This window comes from Solanum verrucosum, unplaced genomic scaffold (assembly GCF_900185275.1).
Source record: "Solanum verrucosum unplaced genomic scaffold, falcon-dt-bn FXZP01000205.1, whole genome shotgun sequence".
Taxonomy (NCBI): Eukaryota; Viridiplantae; Streptophyta; class Magnoliopsida; order Solanales; family Solanaceae; genus Solanum; species Solanum verrucosum.
The window spans coordinates 203873-221833 of NW_026019950.1; the positions used below are offsets into that span (position 1 = coordinate 203873).

The 17961-nt window shown below is 33.8% G+C and overlaps 3 protein-coding genes across 6 annotated transcripts; 1 reads left to right on the forward strand and 2 right to left on the reverse strand.

Moving 5' to 3' along the window:
* Positions 1-785: 785 nt before the first annotated feature.
* On the forward strand, positions 786-5358 carry LOC125813751 (protein ABIL3). Of its 2 annotated transcripts, XM_049493218.1 has the most exons (10): positions 786-1090; positions 1669-1799; positions 2168-2250; positions 2334-2484; positions 3854-3953; positions 4068-4160; positions 4252-4294; positions 4385-4473; positions 4608-4750; positions 4933-5358. In XM_049493218.1, the coding sequence occupies exons 2-10, from the start codon at positions 1695-1697 to the stop codon at positions 5101-5103; spliced, it is 978 nt and encodes a 325-aa protein (XP_049349175.1). In that variant the 5' UTR covers positions 786-1090; positions 1669-1694; the 3' UTR covers positions 5104-5358. The 2 variants fall into 2 exon arrangements, with proteins under 2 accessions (XP_049349175.1, XP_049349174.1); XM_049493217.1 differs by lacking the exon at positions 786-1090 and having other exon boundaries at positions 1606-1799.
* Positions 5359-5772: 414 nt separating this feature from the next.
* Positions 5773-7832, reverse strand: LOC125813781 (uncharacterized). Its single transcript, XM_049493253.1, has 4 exons — positions 7726-7832; positions 6823-6895; positions 6679-6734; positions 5773-6030 (listed from the first exon to the last, which is right to left on the reverse strand). Exons 1-4 carry the CDS (start codon positions 7758-7760, stop codon positions 5919-5921), a joined length of 276 nt encoding a protein of 91 aa, XP_049349210.1. The 5' UTR covers positions 7761-7832; the 3' UTR covers positions 5773-5918.
* Positions 7833-11263: 3431 nt separating this feature from the next.
* Positions 11264-17905, reverse strand: LOC125813742 (uncharacterized). Of its 3 annotated transcripts, XM_049493207.1 has the most exons (11): positions 17647-17905; positions 17360-17546; positions 16978-17060; positions 16606-16706; positions 13238-13333; positions 12893-12946; positions 12619-12767; positions 12419-12536; positions 11993-12080; positions 11888-11950; positions 11264-11803 (listed from the first exon to the last, which is right to left on the reverse strand). In XM_049493207.1, coding segments are annotated over exons 1-11 (1059 nt in total). In that variant the 5' UTR covers positions 17765-17905; the 3' UTR covers positions 11264-11801. The 3 variants fall into 3 exon arrangements, with proteins under 3 accessions (XP_049349164.1, XP_049349162.1, XP_049349163.1); XM_049493205.1 differs by lacking the exon at positions 11888-11950 and having other exon boundaries at positions 17647-17836; XM_049493206.1 differs by lacking the exon at positions 11264-11803 and having other exon boundaries at positions 11823-11950; positions 17647-17836.
* Positions 17906-17961: the final 56 nt, after the last annotated feature.

A 17961-nucleotide genomic window follows, 5' to 3' on the forward strand; every position in this document is an offset into this window, starting at 1 on the left:
CCATGTCATTTTAATTTAACCTAAGTTTTATTCTTGAAAAATAATTCTAATTTTAATTTATTTATATCAAATTAGATCTGTTCAAATCAAACCAAAATCGATAACCCAAATTAATAATGAATTATTGATTTAGCGATTTTGGTAATAATTTTAACTTTTTTTATTATCGAATTATAAGTTCTTAACGGTTTGAGGTTTCTTAACGGGTCAACTGATAACCTGATAATAAGTTAATAAATTATATTCATACCATTCGGCATATAAAGTTCTTGACTCATGATTTAGTTTCATATTTTTATTTTTTAATTGTTTCAAAGTCTTGGTAATTCTACCATGTAACAGTGTTTGCTTTTGAGCAATTTGCGCACAGTTCATTTAGCTTATCAACCTATTTCTAAGTAATTTTCAATGTATTTTTGTGTGTCAAATCTTAACGATTATACCAATAATCGATAAGCCAATATCTTAAATGATTCTATAATGATTCAACATGTCTATAAATCAATAACCAGTAAATTAAATTGATATACTTCAAAATCGAACTAAACCCATCAATATACAAATTTATTTCAGATCAAACGTTGTCACATAAATTTAAACCTATTATAAGATTAAAGAATAAACACGAGGACGACATGATCCACTAAATAAAAGCAAACGTTGTAGTAATGATTAGAAAGAGGATTTTTAATTTTTTATGTTTTTGCAAGAATGACCCTATATTGTTTTTCTGTTTCCCAAATCAGTACACAATCTATTAATATTCTCCAAAATCCCCCTACCTTTTGAAATTCTTGAAGACGTGCTCGCCTTGATGAACGGCTGTCCCCATTTTCTTCTCTCTCTCACCACTTCTACTCCTTTGCCATTATCAATTTCTCAACAAAAAAAAACCTTCTTTGTCTTTTTCCCTTTTGCTTAGTCAAATTCTTTTGTTACCAACAACTTATATTGGTCTCTTCAATTGGGGGGCCTATTTATTTTCCCTCATTTCTCTTTCAACAAACTCATTTTTGTGTTAATAGCTTCAATGTTGAAGTGGGTGTCGGTTTCTTTGCTCTACTAGGTGAAAAAAAGTAAAAAATCCCAGGTTGGGTTCTCTTTTTTAGTTTTTGGTTGTGGGGTTTGCTCTATTTGGTTGGTTAATGAAATAAAGATTTCAAATTTGGAAAATGTGATAGAGTTCAGTTGTTCTCTGCGATCTTGTTGATTTTGGGTAGAAGTTTCTTTTTTGGGGTTTGCCTAATTGTGGGATTCTCCTTTTTCACTCAAAGATTGCAGCTTTTTCATGTTTCTTGCTATTTGAAGTGTCTTTTTTACTATGGGTGCTGAATGTGTGTAAGTTAGAGTGTAATTGTTAAGTTTCAGACAAAATGAATGGTTTGATTATTCTGGTATAGTTGAAGAGATATTGTAAAGCATTATCCTGACATAGTTCTTTCTTGTTTTTTTCCTATTGTCTCTGTCTGGTGTGAACTGTTTGTTGGCTTGTTGTTGATTCATTTAGCAGTTTTTCAGGAATGTAGTAGTTGTGTTCTGAATTCTAGCTGAACTAATAATTGTTGCAGAAGTGAATTTTTAAAGGTTGTAGTGCCAAACAGTTACTGGTTTTGTTTACAGTTTTTTTCTTGTCATTTCCTTGAAATGTCGGTATCATGGTTGTTACAGGATAAGAACTGGTTACCAGTAACTCAATGGAGACACTAAATTCACCAGCTACAATGACCTTTCCCAGAGAGCCTGCCAACTTTGATGAAGTTTCTATGCATCAAAGCATGCTCTTTTCCGATAGTCTTAAGGTACATACCTCTTTTCCTGAGCTGAAATTGGTATTTTTCTTCAAAATAGGATCTTAGAAACATGAAAGCTATGTCTCTTGGTTCGAGATAGTTGTAGAAATGACCATCTTTTATTTTCATTCTGAATATTTGATTCCAATGTTTCAATACTTGGAAGCTGCATATCGAAAATCTCTTCTGGCCATTTTGCTGAATTTCTAGAAATCTTTGATTTGAAACTTGCTAGTTAGTCATTTTTAATCTTGAAGAAAGAAATGAAAGAGAGGTAAAGAATCTGGATTCTTAATTGCTTTCTTTGTTGACTTGGTACTTAATTTCTTGCTATGTTTCTAGCTATTATATTTTCTGACTTGCACTGGTTGCTTCAGGATTTGAAGAATCTGAGGAAACAACTTTACTCAGCAGCTGAATATTTTGAATTATCTTATTCTAATGATGAGCAAAAAGATGTGTGAGTCATCTGTGGACTTGTGGGGAAGTTCAATTCCATTTTCCATGTTTGGTATGGCTTTTAACATATTTCTCTTCTTACAGTGTGGTAGATACGTTGAAAGAGTATGCTATTAAAGCACTTGTGAACACCGTGGATCATTTAGGCTCTGTGACATATAAGGTCAGTGATCTCTTGGATGAAAAAGTTGATGAAGTTTCTGGAGCAGAGCTGCGTATCTCTTGCATTGAGCAGGTAATAACCTTTTCCTTTTTTGGATATCAAAACTTTATGAAGACCATCATTTATAGAATTCTGATCAGATAAACCATGGCGTTGTGCTAAAAAATGTGACCATCAGTAATAGCATGTGTGACTAATACTCTTTTTAGTGTCATATATTCAACTTTGTTGAAAAATACCTTTGTGACTTTAAGCGTGTGTATGGAATGGAGGGGAAAATGTTTTCCAATTTGACATGTTTGGTCGGTAAAAATATTTTGGAAACGACTTCCATAATGGAAGTAGAGAAAACAAGTTTCATAAGTGACATTCCAAGTTCATTGTCTTGTCCCCACCCACCCAACACCCCTTGACCATCCCACCCCATCCTAGCTCCATAATGTTCTTTGGATAGTATGTTTTAGCTTACTTACCAAACAGTCAAACACTAGATAATAAGCAAGAAACTCACTTGATTTTCAAGGAAACATTCTCAATGGAAAACATTTTCCTTCATACCAAACACATATGTACTTCTTTGATCTCCCTCCTCACCACATAAACATAGAAGATCTTGTAACAATATTACTTCTTATAGATGGGTTAATCAAATGAACTCCATAACTAAAATCAAGATGCATATCAAGTTCCATGTGGTTGAAGAAATATAATTTGTTGATAATCCTTGCAAATGAACTTTTACGGGTTTTATCAAGTATTGTAAAGGTACTCTTAAGACTGTCACATGCTAACACCTTCTGAAGATCCAATGCTTGAACATATCAAATGCCTGGCAGTGTGCAGTTTTACTTATATTTTGTGTTCAAAGAATTCTATGTCTAATATGTTTTATAGGTGAAGTGAATGCACAGACACACACACAAATGATGAAACTAGTTATGACTTATGAGGCTTTTCTACTGTTTTATATTGTTATGGTGTGATCCTAATTCATTAGGCTTTCTTTGGGAATTCAAGAATTGGATACATGATTTAGTTAATCTATTTCTGTCTTATTTCTTGTTTGGCTTGCTGGACCTAATTTGGATATTTAGAGCTGGAGCCAACTGTGAGAATGACTCAGACCCAGCATATTTGTGTAGATATATGGCTATTTTGATCTTGTTGCTCTACTAAATGGATCAAAAATTGGAGCAATATATTTTTGACTTAACAGTCACAATGTCTGGGAAATTCCAACCCTAGGCCCCCTAACCCATGGCCTTAAAGCAGATTTCTGATACCGAACATATGATTACAGTCTCCCAGATATTCTCGCTTGAAAATAACAGCATCACAGTCTTGTTGATCCACCCTTGTGTTACACTATCTTTGTGCTTGGTTGTGAGAGTGTAGCTTGTGTTATTCTGGTTCTTATTCATTTTACCTGATTTTCTTGTAGAGACTAAAGACATGCCAGGAGTACATTGATAATGAGGGTCTGTCGCAGCAATCATTGGTTATTCATACTCCTAAGTATCACAAGCGATATATATTACCAGGTAATTATGATCACATCCCATCAGTATATCTTTCAAATCTGTTCCTTTAGCAGTATTTGTCGCACTCAAGTCAGAACTTAGAACATTCAACTATTTTTGATAATTTTTTTCCAGTTGGCGAGACAGCGGATGGTGGTAACCTTACCAAGTTACAGTACCAAGGGTGTAGTCTTGACGATCAAGATGATTGGAATCAATTTAGAACTGGTAGAATATTATGCATTGCCTTCAATTTTTGAGTTTCCATTAACATATTTGTGAAAAATGATATGACCGGAGCTGGTTTCTTTTGATGCAGCTGTGCGAGCAACAATTAGAGAGACTCCACCACCTGCAGCTGGGTAAATTTTTCTTGCTTCTTGTTGTATCCAGCTACCTGATACCTTTTATGTTTTACCATGCATGACTATGTAGAGATTCATATACTGCAGGAAAGGATTCTCCCCATCACCTACTCCACGTCTTCTCCAGCAGTATGGAAAATTTTCGTTCTCTGGAACCACACCAAAAAAGGAATTAGGTCTCTTCCTATCATTTTCTTGCATTATAATATCTTTGCATCTTAGTGCTTGTAATTTTCTACCTTCTTGGTCTCATTGCTGCTTGTGATTAATTTTATCCTTCTTTTTGTACTTTGGCTTAATGGTCCAACAGACAAGCGAACAGTTTCACCACATCGGTTTCCTCTTTTACGAACTGCATCACTTGCTAGTCGGCCAACCACCCCCAAAAGTTCTAGGCCAACCACCCCAAATAAGAGTCGACCTACTACTCCAAACCCTTCAAATGGGAGACGGGTAATTACTGGATTCTGTATATTTTTCATTTTGTTTAATATGTTAATATCCAGGTCCAGCCTTAATAGTTCTTAACTGCTGCTGATAAGATCATGCTCCTCTATGCTGAAATTCTGCAACTTGTCTTCTTCATAGTAGACATATAGTTATTTTCTTTTAACTCTTAAATTGTGTTTGAGCAGTACGCTGCAGAGCCTCGTAAATCAGCTTCAATGCGGCTTTATGTTGACAATATAAACACCAAAGATCCTGAACAACATTCCAGCAAAAGTAAACGTCTGCTTAAATCTTTGCTCAGTCGACGCAAATCAAAGAAAGATGAAACGCTATATACATACATAGATGAATATTAACAGGGACAAGTTCAAAGAAAAATGTGACTAAAGGAGGGGTGGATGTGGTAGCACTTGCAGCTGGAAACCAGGAACATGCTTTATTGCATTAGTGCTTCTCCAGTTGTTACACGGAAAATCAGGGACAGGCTTTTTTATTAGTGCACTGCTTACCTTTCCTCAATTGTATATTAAATTTTGGCAATGTATTGGCAGTTTATAAACACAATTATAAAGACTTGATTAGTTGTCCTGGACATCGTCTTGACAGATTATGAAGTAAAATAGCAAGAAATTTAAGGTGTCCGTTTGGACAAAATTTGAGTTGAAATTGATTGAAAAGTTGTTTTAAGTTGAAAACATGATTGCCTCATTTGACAGTAAACCAACTTCATACTCCAATATGTAGATATAATGCATAATTGTTGATAAGTTAAATAATTCTGATTCTCTCATTTTCTTTCACCCTTGCCTTTTGAAACAGCGAAAACATATTGATGAAATTCTTATGGAATGTTTGAAGCATGAGGAATGAGAATGTCATCTAAAACTTTGCTGTATGCCAAATGTTATATATCAGTTTTTAGCTTTATATCATATGAGGATTTGAGTTGCAAGAGGTTGCTTGAGCATCTTTGCTAAGGCCAAAGTAAGCACTCCATTTAGTGCTTCTTGTAGTTCCAGAGTACATGATATCAATAATAAAGATGAATATAATCTGAAGTTAAATTATCAGCTGGCAATGAATACCACTGTCAATTACAAACACGAAATGGCATCCTGTTATATGGCACATCAATAAATGAACAATGTCCAAAAATATTCAATAGAGGTCTCTATTCCTTCTTTGGACCAAATTCTTCAATGGTTTTTGTTGTGAGTGTGAGTACATCTACAAATGCACTAAATGATGCACGAAGAAATCTTGCTTCAACAGCCTCAAAATTCCTGTAAAACGTTAGGAGCAGTTCAGAAAGCTGAACGATGCAAAATGTTACGAGGAAATAGCAAGTATATTAACTTGAACACTCAGCATTCAGAAATTTTAGGCAAAGAAGAGTCATATTCTTCATTCCTAATCAGAATACTGGGGGAGGAAGAAGTGTCATTTTGAACAAGGTTTCCTTTGACTAAGAAATTTGCTATAAAGATAACTGACTGGCACCAAGTATATTTCAGCAAACAAGGAAGAGTTCACAAAGAACAGTTACATCTGTTGCCTGTCAATTTATGGCGCAGGCACGCAACCAAGACATTGTTTATATCATCCAAAAGAAAACTCTAGTGCAATATCAGTGCTTGATTTCTATAAATGATAGGAGTAAAAATTCAGCAACTAGCACATTACATATATGTTCTCAAGAACTTGTACTTTTGGGTTCCTTTTCAGCAATACAATATGAAGAGATATATAAATTTTGATGAAGTATAAGATATCCATAAATTACCATCAGACACACACATACATACACGTGTACATATATATATCCTGAACGTAAAAGAAAATATTGACAACAATGACTACTAAATGCCGCTGGATCAACAAAATGCAACAACTGGTTTGAATAAATTCAATGAGTAGAAGCATGTGCTCACACTGAAAGCTTCCCGTTAGATACAGACATATGCCTCTTCACTTTATCAGGCTGCAACTGCAATTTTTAATTGTACAAGAGTTGGAGCACTGGTGGATTGAAACAGATGCTACAATGAATAAAAAACCTCAGTATCACTATATACCTCCTTATCAACAGCCAATGCAGTATAGACAATATGAGCATTTTCTTCAGACCCAAGATCTACTTCCAAGTTGCTGCATAAAGTATACCTCATAAAATTCACTCCTTCGCGCAAGGAATACAAATCAACAATGCATTAACATAGAGTATAACTCATTATTGCTAGTGCCTAGATGTCACAAATTTGCTACTCTGTTCTTCAGTTCCGATTCTTGAGTTCATTGCCAAATGGAACAGTAGATGGAGATGTATTTTTTGTTTAATTTTATATCACAAAAGAACAGCGACAAAATGGACAAGCAACAATAGAATACATTAAGTAAAGGAAGATATGAAGATAGAGTCGCATCAAGAAGAGATTAAGACAGATTAAAAAGGACAATTACACACAAGATGTCCCTGAAACTGAAATTTCTGCTCTTGCAGTTGAAAAACCTGCTAGCATATAATTAAAAAACAAGAGAACTAACAAGCTTTCTCAGTGACAATTCAGTATGAAACTTTCCAGATACTCTCCACCAACAAAGCTAATACATAACATTCAATTTACGCGAGTCTCGAGACCACAAGTTCATTCCTAGCTCAGTGTCAAGCTTCTCTACAAGTGTCTCAATGTACAATACATTAAAAATAAACAGAGATAGCTCTACTATGACCCATTACTTGAAAACCAGCTAACCCCCTCATCTACCCCTTAACCCACCAAAAAGAAGGAGAAGTCTTTTTGATAAGGAACCAAGTAAAACCATATGGGTATGTTGAAATGAGTGATTAAAACCAAGAAAAATAAATTGCAAGAGCATAAATTAATCTTTTTAATACACATTTGTTCACATAACATAAACACAAAAGCATTTTCTTGGTATAATAAGGATTTCTTAGTTGTAAGATGAAGAGAAAATACCAGTTGAAGTCCCATGGAGACGCCACACCATCCATTCCTTCCTGGACACAGTTGCTGTACAGCAGTTGAAGTTATTGGTTGATTATTAGGGTTTTCGAATTTTGGGTACTAAAATCTATAAACCCGACCCGCAAAATAGTAAGTGGGTATCCAGTTTCTCATCTTTGGATTAAGACTCAAAGTCATTCTTGAGTTTTCATATGAAACACTAATAGTCCCTCATGTTTGCAATATTAGTGCACTTTTGATCCTCCTCTAAAATTTTGCCTATTTTTTAACATTGATTTTATCCACAATTTTATGTATGATATGTTCAATCGTCATTTTATATATTTGGTAGAAATAATAACTCCATATGAGAGAATGTGAGAAGAAAAACATCTTGTTTTGTTATGTAGAAATTGTATTGCAGGTAAAATCGAGAGATTCATCACGAAAAATTCACGTGCAATAGTACAATTTTTTTTTCTTTTCTTCCAACGTCATATGTTAAGATGTTCTTAGTTTAGTTGCAGTAATATTTCTACTGAACAGAACAATGTATTCTTCTTATCACTTTCTCTCACATAGAGTTATTAATTCTACTAAGTATATAAAAAGACGATTGGACATTCCTTACATAAAATTGTGGACAAAATTAATGTTAAAAAATAGGCAAATTTTTTTAGGAGGACCAAAAGTGCACCAATATTGCAAACATGAGGGACTATTAATGTTCCATGTGAAAACTCAAGGATCACTTTGAGCCTTAACCCAAAGATGGGGGACTATTTTGAGCATTTCCTCTAGTGTGAATCAGAAATAGACCGTGTAATATAATACTCTTTTAGAGAAAAAATATATCCCTTTTTACTTGTCCAATTTGACTGATCAAGAAAGGACATTTCTTTTTATCTATTATATTCTTAATTAATTAATTTTGAAAAAAGTAAAATTTCTTTAATAAGTAATTGATTTTGGAATTCTATCGATTAATAGGGGTAACATGGTACTCACTATGTCAATTATTATTTTCTTAATAGGTGTGTCAAGTAAAAAATAGACAAATAAATAGAGACAGAGAGAGAGTGTGAATTTGAGTTTAGTTAAGTCCCAATATAAATATTGGATATTGAATGGACAACGCCTTAGCCTTTAAAATTATCGTGATTTTTAATTTTTGTTCCTCAAATTGGTTGTTTATATCCATGCTTCTCATTTTGATGAAAATTTATGAATCAAAATGCCTTAATTATAAACTAGTTTCGCAAGACAAAAATTTAGATAAGTTATGTAGTATATAATTTGTAAGGCGAAAGTTTCGAAAACTATGGAGTATGACATTATGAGTTGTGAATTAAACTTATGTATTATAATGCATAATTTGTGTCTTGCTATTCACAAAACAAAAGTTTAATCCGGAAAAAAGTTTAGCGAATAAAGAAGCATGACTTTGCAATTCTGAAATAAAACTTTTTATCTGATGATAAGATATAAATTGTGCCTTGTGAATTTTGTTTTTCGGATTTAGAAATTATTATTGATCACTTTTTGTTTATTCAAAGAGTTGAAAATCATAAATTTAAGAGAAAAAGTTAAAGGCCGCAAATGATCCTCTTTGTATTGAAAGGTTTCTTATTAGTATTAAATTAAAAGAACGTTTTTTTTTTGGGTATGTACCGTAATTTGTCTTAATTAGGACGCAAGTAATTTAAAAAGAGGTTATAAAAAGAAGGAAAAGATAATGTAAAAAAATTGGTTACGTGTGTTTTTTAATTGATAAACTTGAATCAATGGAACTTCCACCGTCCAATAATAATTTTTCGTTATTAATTTGACACACATCTTAAGAAACAATAAATAATATGAATAATATTACTATATTATCCTTTGAACGTATGAAATTAATGTTTTCGAAATATATTAGATATTGAATAGTATTTAATAACAAGGATAAAATAGACAAATAGATAAATCATCTCTTGATTTTTTAAATGTGACAAATATTATTGATAACTATTTTTATCATAGTGGACAAGTAACGTTAAGAGTCTGCTAAGAGATTTAAGAGGTATTATTAATCTTGTTTGGCTAGAATTGTGTGTATAAGAATATTCCACTGGTATATTACTCACTATTGGCCCAAATGCCACCTTATTGTTATTATTGTGGGTATAATTTAGATGCCAATTTTAGCATCTTTATTTATACTCTTTCATTCAGTTTTTGTTACCCTTTTTCTTCTGTTAGCCATACTTCACACCAAAAAAAAACATGAGCTTATGATGCATGTTGGAAAATCTCTTTTCTTCTCCAATAAATAAGTTAAATCAAGAAAGGTAAGTTTCTTCCATTCTTCCTTTATATGTGTTGTTATTTTTTACTTTTTTATTTTATGATGGTTTTGTTTGAGCGTGTTGTCACGCTTATCCTTTCATACTAGTAATTTGCAGTATTACTCTTGTAGTTTCTTTGTCCATCTTATGGTTTATTATTTGTTGTTTCTTGTACTTTGTTTGTCGTCATATTTTGTATATTCTTGTCTTTCTATCGGTTCTGATTTGTTGTTTCATGTACTTTGTGTATTTTTTTTGTGGTAGTTACTGTTCTTTTCCTTTTTTTTCGAATTGTTTTTAGCATATAGTAGTATTTTTGCTTCGTCACATTCGTTATTTCTTTTACCAGGCTGTTTTGTTTTGCTTCATTTTGAGGTGAGGATCTACCGGAAACATCCTCTCTACCTACCAAGGTAGGCATCCGTGTATACTCTACTCTCTCCGCACTCCACTTTTGAACTTTTGAGTATATGTTATTATATGGCAGGATTACATTAAGTATGTTAGTTTTGTTGTTACACATGGATTATTTTATCGAGTATCTGCTAGTTTTTGCCACCACAAGTACTATATTAGTTAATTACCTCTGTTTGTTTCAATATTCTCTCCTAGTTTAAGGTTTGTTCCTTGAACTCTTGATTCTTTTAATATTTTATATATCTTAAGATCCATACATAGAAAGAGAAATATAGATGATTCAAGGTATTTGCTTTTTGTTTGGCCATTTAACTACTACTATTACTTTGTTAATTGGCTGAGAAACTCCACTTCTAGGAGAAAAATAAACAGGTTTTGTCCAACAGTATATATATGGCTTCATGATAATATTTGATTGGTTGCCTGTAATGCATGTGAAGGGGTTTCTCAGCTTTTAATTAAGAGTTTTATGTTATATATAGACCAAGAAGGAGAAGAAGTGAGCACAGTTTCACTTGCTTGGTAACCTCTTTCCCCGTCAGAGATAGGAAAGAATCCAAAGCTTACAAGGATTTTAGACTTCAACGTCTGTACACCATTAGGCCATCTTTATCTGTTATTAAACTCTTTTCATGTTAGCTCATCTCCTTGTTTTCTTGTTTATAAACTTGGTCATGGTTCCTTTTTTGAAGATTCTGCTTGATTTTGTTCGATGAAACTACGTATATCGGTATATATGCCAGTATTTTGGTGGTTAAGTTTTGCTGCCATACATAGTCAGGACAGGAATAATTGCAGAGTACAACATCAGAATTTGGTGTCTTAAGACTTAGCATAATTGCAGAGTACAACATCAGAAGACTGTCAAAAAGGATAATTATCATTAAGGAAAAGGAACAATGGTCTGCACTTATCAATCAATACAATGAAATTCAGAAAATGCACTATGCCCTTAACCAACTACAAAATAAAAAGTGGTAAAGGTGGGCTAAAATGTCTTGTTCTGATCTTTTTGTCAGCACAGTGTAGCTTTGCCTTTTCATGCATTTCCTCCTTTCCCCTTCCTTCTGTAATGTGATTCGTCGTTTGTGAAAATGCAGTACAGTTTATTCCACCGGTTAAGTTACCAGTGGACTGAATTTGCCATCATAGGTTTCATGTGAGGGCTGCATTTACTCTGACTGATTTTACACGACTTACACCTCTTCGCATAAACTCAAATGCCAACATAAACAAACCAAAAAAGAACAACAAGAACATCTGTAGCCTTCCTATAATGTCGGTCATGACAGATGATCTACTTCCTTCTGGAGAACTTTTCCTAGTAAGTGGAGTTATATTCCATCCTGACAGAGACACAATGCACCTTAACCAATAAACTTAGGAAACATTACAGGACTTTGTGATATATGGAAGTTTAAGTATCCTACAGAGAGACATTATTCCTCTATATCTTGTTCCTCCAAATAGTCTTAGTTTCATGCTGCCGCTTTCTACAAAAAATAGGAATAAAGAAATCAGATATTAATACTTACCAGAGCTTTTCTTGGGCAAATTTGTCCAGTCATACGGGCTAATCTTACTTGTGGATGCCTTGATCAACTCAAGAAGAGCGTCATTGACCTAGAATATTTAATAATTGTCATATACTTCTTCCATACAATCAACACACATAAGACTACATCCACACAAATCATTTGAAGCCACAAAGAGTACTAAAACTTTGAGAATCTCATAACATATTATGCATTTTGAATTCCCTATTCATAACTACCATAAAAGTTGATTGGGCCTATTTGTGACCACCAAGAAGAGTAACCCCTCCCCAGGTTCTTAGGATGCTTTTCTTGACCTCCACCCTTAGTACATTACATTTTTTTAATTTTTGGTAACTAAGCAGAATGAAAGTTTTGTATTACTGGATGATTCTGTATTTGTATAATAAAGATATAAAAACATACCTCTTCTGTCCTTTCATGACTAACACGATGTCCTCCAGGAAGCTCTACCATTCTAGCATAAGGATGTAACTTCTTCGCAAGCCTCTTTGCATGGCTTAACTGAGCAATGACATCATGCCTACAAGAAGAAAATGTTGATTTATATCTCTAAATAATGTATCTGGCAATTTGAGATTGGATCTCGTGGATAATGCATTTACCTGCCATGAATTACAGATATTAGGAATCCGGCAGAGCAGAGAGATTCAAGATCATCCCGTGATATCTTATGAGTCCAACAAGCATTTATCTGTCCATCAAATCCATAATTTGACTGCATCCCGGATGCTGATATGCCTTTTACGTATTCCTGGCACAGCCCAAAAATAAGAGGGAAGAAGAACACGTAAGCACCTTAAGTATTGTTTCTTGTAGATTACATTACAATGGTTGAAAAAAATAAAAGATGGCCTAAGAAATATCTAGGTCACTCACTTGATATAATACTGCTCTTCGGGTCGTAGTTCCCACATCTTCCTCAAGGTATTCCTGCAAAGCACAACCACAAATATGTTAAGTCATATATCACTCCCTAGTCGTGATAAATATTATCACTGATTAGAATTTTCATCTTTTTTTGAGAAAGATTAGTATTTATATCAAGTGATGATAAACCAACTAATCAGCAATTGTACGAAAAGTAATGCGCATAAAACTATCTAGTTTACATTTTATGTAGTACAACAATAGATGGCATGTATATGCAACTTTGCAGTAAGGGGGGACTAGGGAAGTGAAGCCTCATAATTTTCAACATTATTGAATGAACAATTAATCAACCTTTGAATAATGGGTGTCTAAATCAACAGCAGCCCTCTGTTCAGGAGTCTTTGCCTTCAAAAACCGGACTGCAATTGATAGAGTTTGACGATCGAGCTGCAGGAAAAAAGACCACATGAGTACTAGAATCAACAAGAAAAACTCTTCATTCCATACAAGTATATAATGAAAAACAGACAGAGGAAGCATTGTGTTTGAGGTATAACATTAATTTGGTTAGCATCTTTTGATACAATTAGCACTCATCAAAATTACAGGATCTTATTCATAACTAGCATGTATCTATTCAAAAAAATTGTGCATCTGACATGATGTTGCCAGTTACTATTTTTTTTAATCAAGTAAAGTAATATAATCATATATATATATATAAAAGAAAACCTTAGGCCCGCCTACGTGGCACCACCACAAACCAAAATTCCCTTTTAAATTTATTTATTGCCAAAACTAGCCTTCCCCTTTCATGAAAAAGTTGCGACTTTAATGAAGAGTTCTAACTTTTATGAAAAATTGTGACTTTTATGAAGAGTTGCGACTTAAATGAATAGTTGCAACTTTTATGAAAAATTGTGACTTTTATGAAAGGTTGTGAGCTTTCCGAAGGGTTGTGACTTTTCCAAATAGTTGTAACATTTCCGATAAGGCACAATAAACATTTGTTCACGCTACCCTTTGTTGTCTATAAATAGAGGGATTTTCTCTCATTTTAAAACAACGAAAATTCTAAACCTCTTCTTCTTCTTCACAATTAAATATTTGTGTATTTTGTTCCTGTTGAGTGACGCACAGACACCATTGCTTATGTTATAGATCTTGGTATGTATTTTTACAGTCATTAATTCATGCTTATGTTATTAAGGATAAATGATAAGAAGTAATAAATTTCATTTTCCTTTACATTATTAATGTTTGTTACTACGTAATCTTGTATGTAAGATAATATAGTGTTTTAGTTTTAATGACAAATAGGTTTTAAGTATTATTTTATAAATTCTGTGATATTAAATTCCAGCGCGAAGCGCGGGTAATTTTACTAGTATATATATATAAAAGAGAACCCTATGCCCGCCTACGTGGCGCCACCACAAATCAGGATTCCCTTTTAATTTATTTATTTCCAAAACTAGCCTTCCCTTTCATGAAAAGTTGCGGCTTTTATGAAAAGTTGCGACTTTTATGAAAGGTTGTGATCTTTTCGAAGGGTTGCAACTTTTCCAAATAGTTGTGACCTTTTCGATAAGGCACAACAAATATTTGTTCACACTACCCTTTGTTGTCTATAAATAGAGGGATTTCCTCTCATTTTAAAACAACGAAAATTCTAAACTTCTTATTCTTCTTCTTTTTCATCTTCTGCACAATTAAATATTTGTGTACTTTGCTCCTATTGAGTTGCTCACTGACACCCTTGCTTATGTTAGAGATCCTGGTATTTTTTTTAGAGTCATAAATTTATGCTTATGTCATTAAGGATAAATGATAAGATGTTATAATTTTCATTTTCCTTTACATTATTAAAGTTCGTTACTACGTAATCTTGTATGTAAAATAATATAGTATTTTCGTTTTAATGACCAATAGATTTTAAGTATTATTTTATAAATTCTGTGATATTAAATTCCCGCGTGAAGCGCGGGTAATTTTACTAGTTTTATTGATAATGGAGAAGCATTAGTACGAAACCATCGATCAATTATGTCTTAGTTCCAAAAAAACTAGGATCAATTTATAAATATCTGAAATTAAAAGGAATTCAAATGACTCAGACATTCATGGCCAATTTAACCTGATATTTTATTTGAGCTATGGAAGTAACCACTAATGCTTGCATTAGGGTATGCTGTCTACATCACATCCTTTGGGGGTACAGCCCTTCCCCTTCCCCTGTGCTAATGCGGAATGTTTTGTGCACCAGACTGCCCTTCTTTTCTTTTCCTATTTCATCAATTGGGGTGCAGTTGAGTTGTATAAATGTTTAGGCTACACCACTGCTAAACTAAGATATAGTGACCACATTAATCATTTTCATTGTTGTCCCTTCAATCTTCCAATTTTCACTCTTCAATGGGTGCATTACTCAACCTTTTATAGATACCCACCAAACTAGGTACTTTTTTTTTTCTCAATTTATTTTTCCCATAAGAGCTATTAAAACACACTGTTTTTCACCCTCACTCCTTTGGAAAAGTACAGTTCTCTCTTCTTATACCACATGAATTATCTCAACAGTGTCATCCCAGCCATCTATAACTCTTCGGAATTGTTTCTGTGCTTCAGAGACAGCACAATCTTGTTTAATCACATGCATGATATTACTACCCATCCCTTGATTAGTAATATTCATCTCCATCATACCTAATTTCCTTCAGTTTTATCAGTAGATGAATTACTGACAACATTCAGTGCTCAGGTCATTGTTAAACAAAGATGTCTTTCCAGATAGTACATTTTAACTATGCAAACATGACTTTTTTATTTATTTGTCAGATCAACTATTTGGGTCTTGTATGCTACCAAGTAGAAAAACATTGTGGAATTAGGAACAACTCCATCAAATGGTCATACCGCCTATTGAAGAAGCAGACTGGCCTATAGCATTTCACTGGATTAAGAGGGGTCTCTCCTCACCCTTTGAGAAAAATGCTGAGTACCTCCCGGCCTTTCCAGAGCAAAGGAGAATAGGATTACCTAATTTACAAGTATAAGCTATAGTTGTGATATGTGTTTATCTCATATGTGATGTGACAATTTGAGCATACAAACTTCTCCTTCCTTCCACATGGAATATGCTACAACAGAAGAATAAGAACAGTATTCCCTCCTTTCTCATACACAGACAGACTGGAATCTCTCTCTCCACACACACACAGAGCCGAGACACTCACAAATGGACAAGATGGGTACATTCTTAATAATTATGTACCACACCGTATTTTTATTTGGATAACTCTGTAACTAATATCACCTTATAAGCACCAAATAATTCTACCTTCTCCACTTAAATATTAGACTTTGGTCTGCTAAAGGTTCAACCCCGTAACGTGCGCCTAATCTACACATAGCATGTTACACTTTTACCAGCATACCAAATCCCAGGGAGCTTGCAGTGTCCAAATTCCACCTTGCTGCTTTCATAACATGACCACTGATGCCATGTTGTAAGTCTTAAAAAATGCTAGAATGGCCTCAATTAATGGAATATCTTCTATTTTTTTTACTTTCAGTAAGCTGATTTTTGTATATCTTTCCTCGAAGAGGAATGCAATGCAAAGGAAAACCAAAACTGTCATTCAATTTTCAGATATAGCTCAACCATTCACTAAAATCTTTGAACGTCCAATGACCAATAGTTGAAGAGAGGATCTTACCCTGGGAATACATTCATAGCCTCCTCCCGTGACATTCAGTAAAGCCAAAGACAAAACTCTCTCAGGCACCATTGCAGCCAATTTGCAAGATATCATAGCTCCTGAATGATTGGAAAAGAGTCCAAGTAAGCACAAATGTTATCAAATAAGTGTTTTCCCAGCCAAAGAATGAACTTGATTCTCAAATAACTTGTTCCACATTTTACACAAGTTGTTAAGCTGTACTGCAATGATCAGTTTCTAAAATTTGAAATGCCTTAAACTACTATTCGAAAGTTTAACTGGAATACTATATACTGCACATTTTATGCTTGAAGACATACCAAGTCATCATCAATAACGCCAACCAAAAGAACAGAATCAGAAACTAACCCATTGAATGACCAAAGACATGCGCTTTTTCCCACCCCAAGTGATCCATTATAGCAATTGCATCTTTAGCCATAATACTAGTCCTGCAACAACAAACATCCAACATCAATTTAACTTGCTAACTACTTAACTTTAGTTCTTAGCTAAGAAATACTAGAAAAGTAGTTGAAGGTCTTCTCATATATCTAATTGGATCCCCACCAACAACAACTAAATTTTATCTCGAATTAGCTCGTATTAGTTGTAAATATCCTACAATAATCAAAAAAGTTTTTCCTTTTCCTACTTTATTCCTTCACTATCAGAATTTTCCTCAAATAAGTTTGAAAAATACCAAAAAACTATGGAAAAGTAATTAAAAATACTGGTAAATGGGACTTACGTATATTCTGACTTTTTAGTGGGTACAGAGCTTAACCCCATTCCACGATTATCAAAAGCACAAACCTCCATACCCCCACCTTCACCGGAGCTCCGATCATCGGCTGGCGATTCAGAATCATTCGGCGTAATCGTCCCGGCGAGCGCCTTGATCTGTGGTTCCCATGAACTATGCGTCGCAGCCAATCCTTTAAATCATTCAGAAACAAAGAAACCAAAATTCAATCCACATTAAGAAAAACCCATATAGAAAAAACATTGAAAAATGTCAAGAAAAACGAAGAATACCAATAATCAAGAGAACTTTGACCGGGCCTTGACCATAAGTTCTGTAAAAAATCTTGGTTCCATTGTTGCCAGTTGCATCTACACCGTTCTGGTATTTACCCACCTCACAGAAAGGCATGTTTCGCTTTTTCCAAGGATAAAAATCAAGTCTTTACAGATTTTTTCAGAAAAAAGAGCAAAATTGGAGAAGAAAACGGAATTAAAACTGAGAACAAGAGTGGATTTTTTTTTTGAAAAAATGTGGGTTCCTTAAATCGACAATCTTAAGGCTACTCGGTTTTGGTTATATTTATTTCTTAAAAATCAATTTTGGAT

Coding starts and splice junctions, on each gene's coding strand:
- LOC125813742 (XM_049493205.1), bottom strand. CDS start 17,764: ATGCCTTTCTGTGAGGTGGGTAAATACCAGAACGGTGTAGATGCAACT. Junction 17,061..17,359: donor ACTAAAAAGTCAGAATATAC/GTAAGTCCCATT, acceptor TTGTTGTTGCAG/GACTAGTATTATGGCTAAAG. Junction 13,334..16,605: donor GCTATGAATGTATTCCCAGG/GTAAGATCCTCT, acceptor TTTTTCCTGCAG/CTCGATCGTCAAACTCTATC.
- LOC125813751 (XM_049493218.1), top strand. CDS start 1,695: ATGGAGACACTAAATTCACCAGCTACAATGACCTTTCCCAGAGAGCCT. Junction 3,954..4,067: donor CAAGCGATATATATTACCAG/GTAATTATGATC, acceptor ATTTTTTTCCAG/TTGGCGAGACAGCGGATGGT. Junction 4,474..4,607: donor CACACCAAAAAAGGAATTAG/GTCTCTTCCTAT, acceptor ATGGTCCAACAG/ACAAGCGAACAGTTTCACCA.
- LOC125813781 (XM_049493253.1), bottom strand. CDS start 7,760: ATGGATGGTGTGGCGTCTCCATGGGACTTCAACTG. Junction 6,735..6,822: donor CATTGGCTGTTGATAAGGAG/GTATATAGTGAT, acceptor TAAAAATTGCAG/TTGCAGCCTGATAAAGTGAA. Junction 6,031..6,678: donor TCTAACGGGAAGCTTTCAGT/GTGAGCACATGC, acceptor AACGTTTTACAG/GAATTTTGAGGCTGTTGAAG.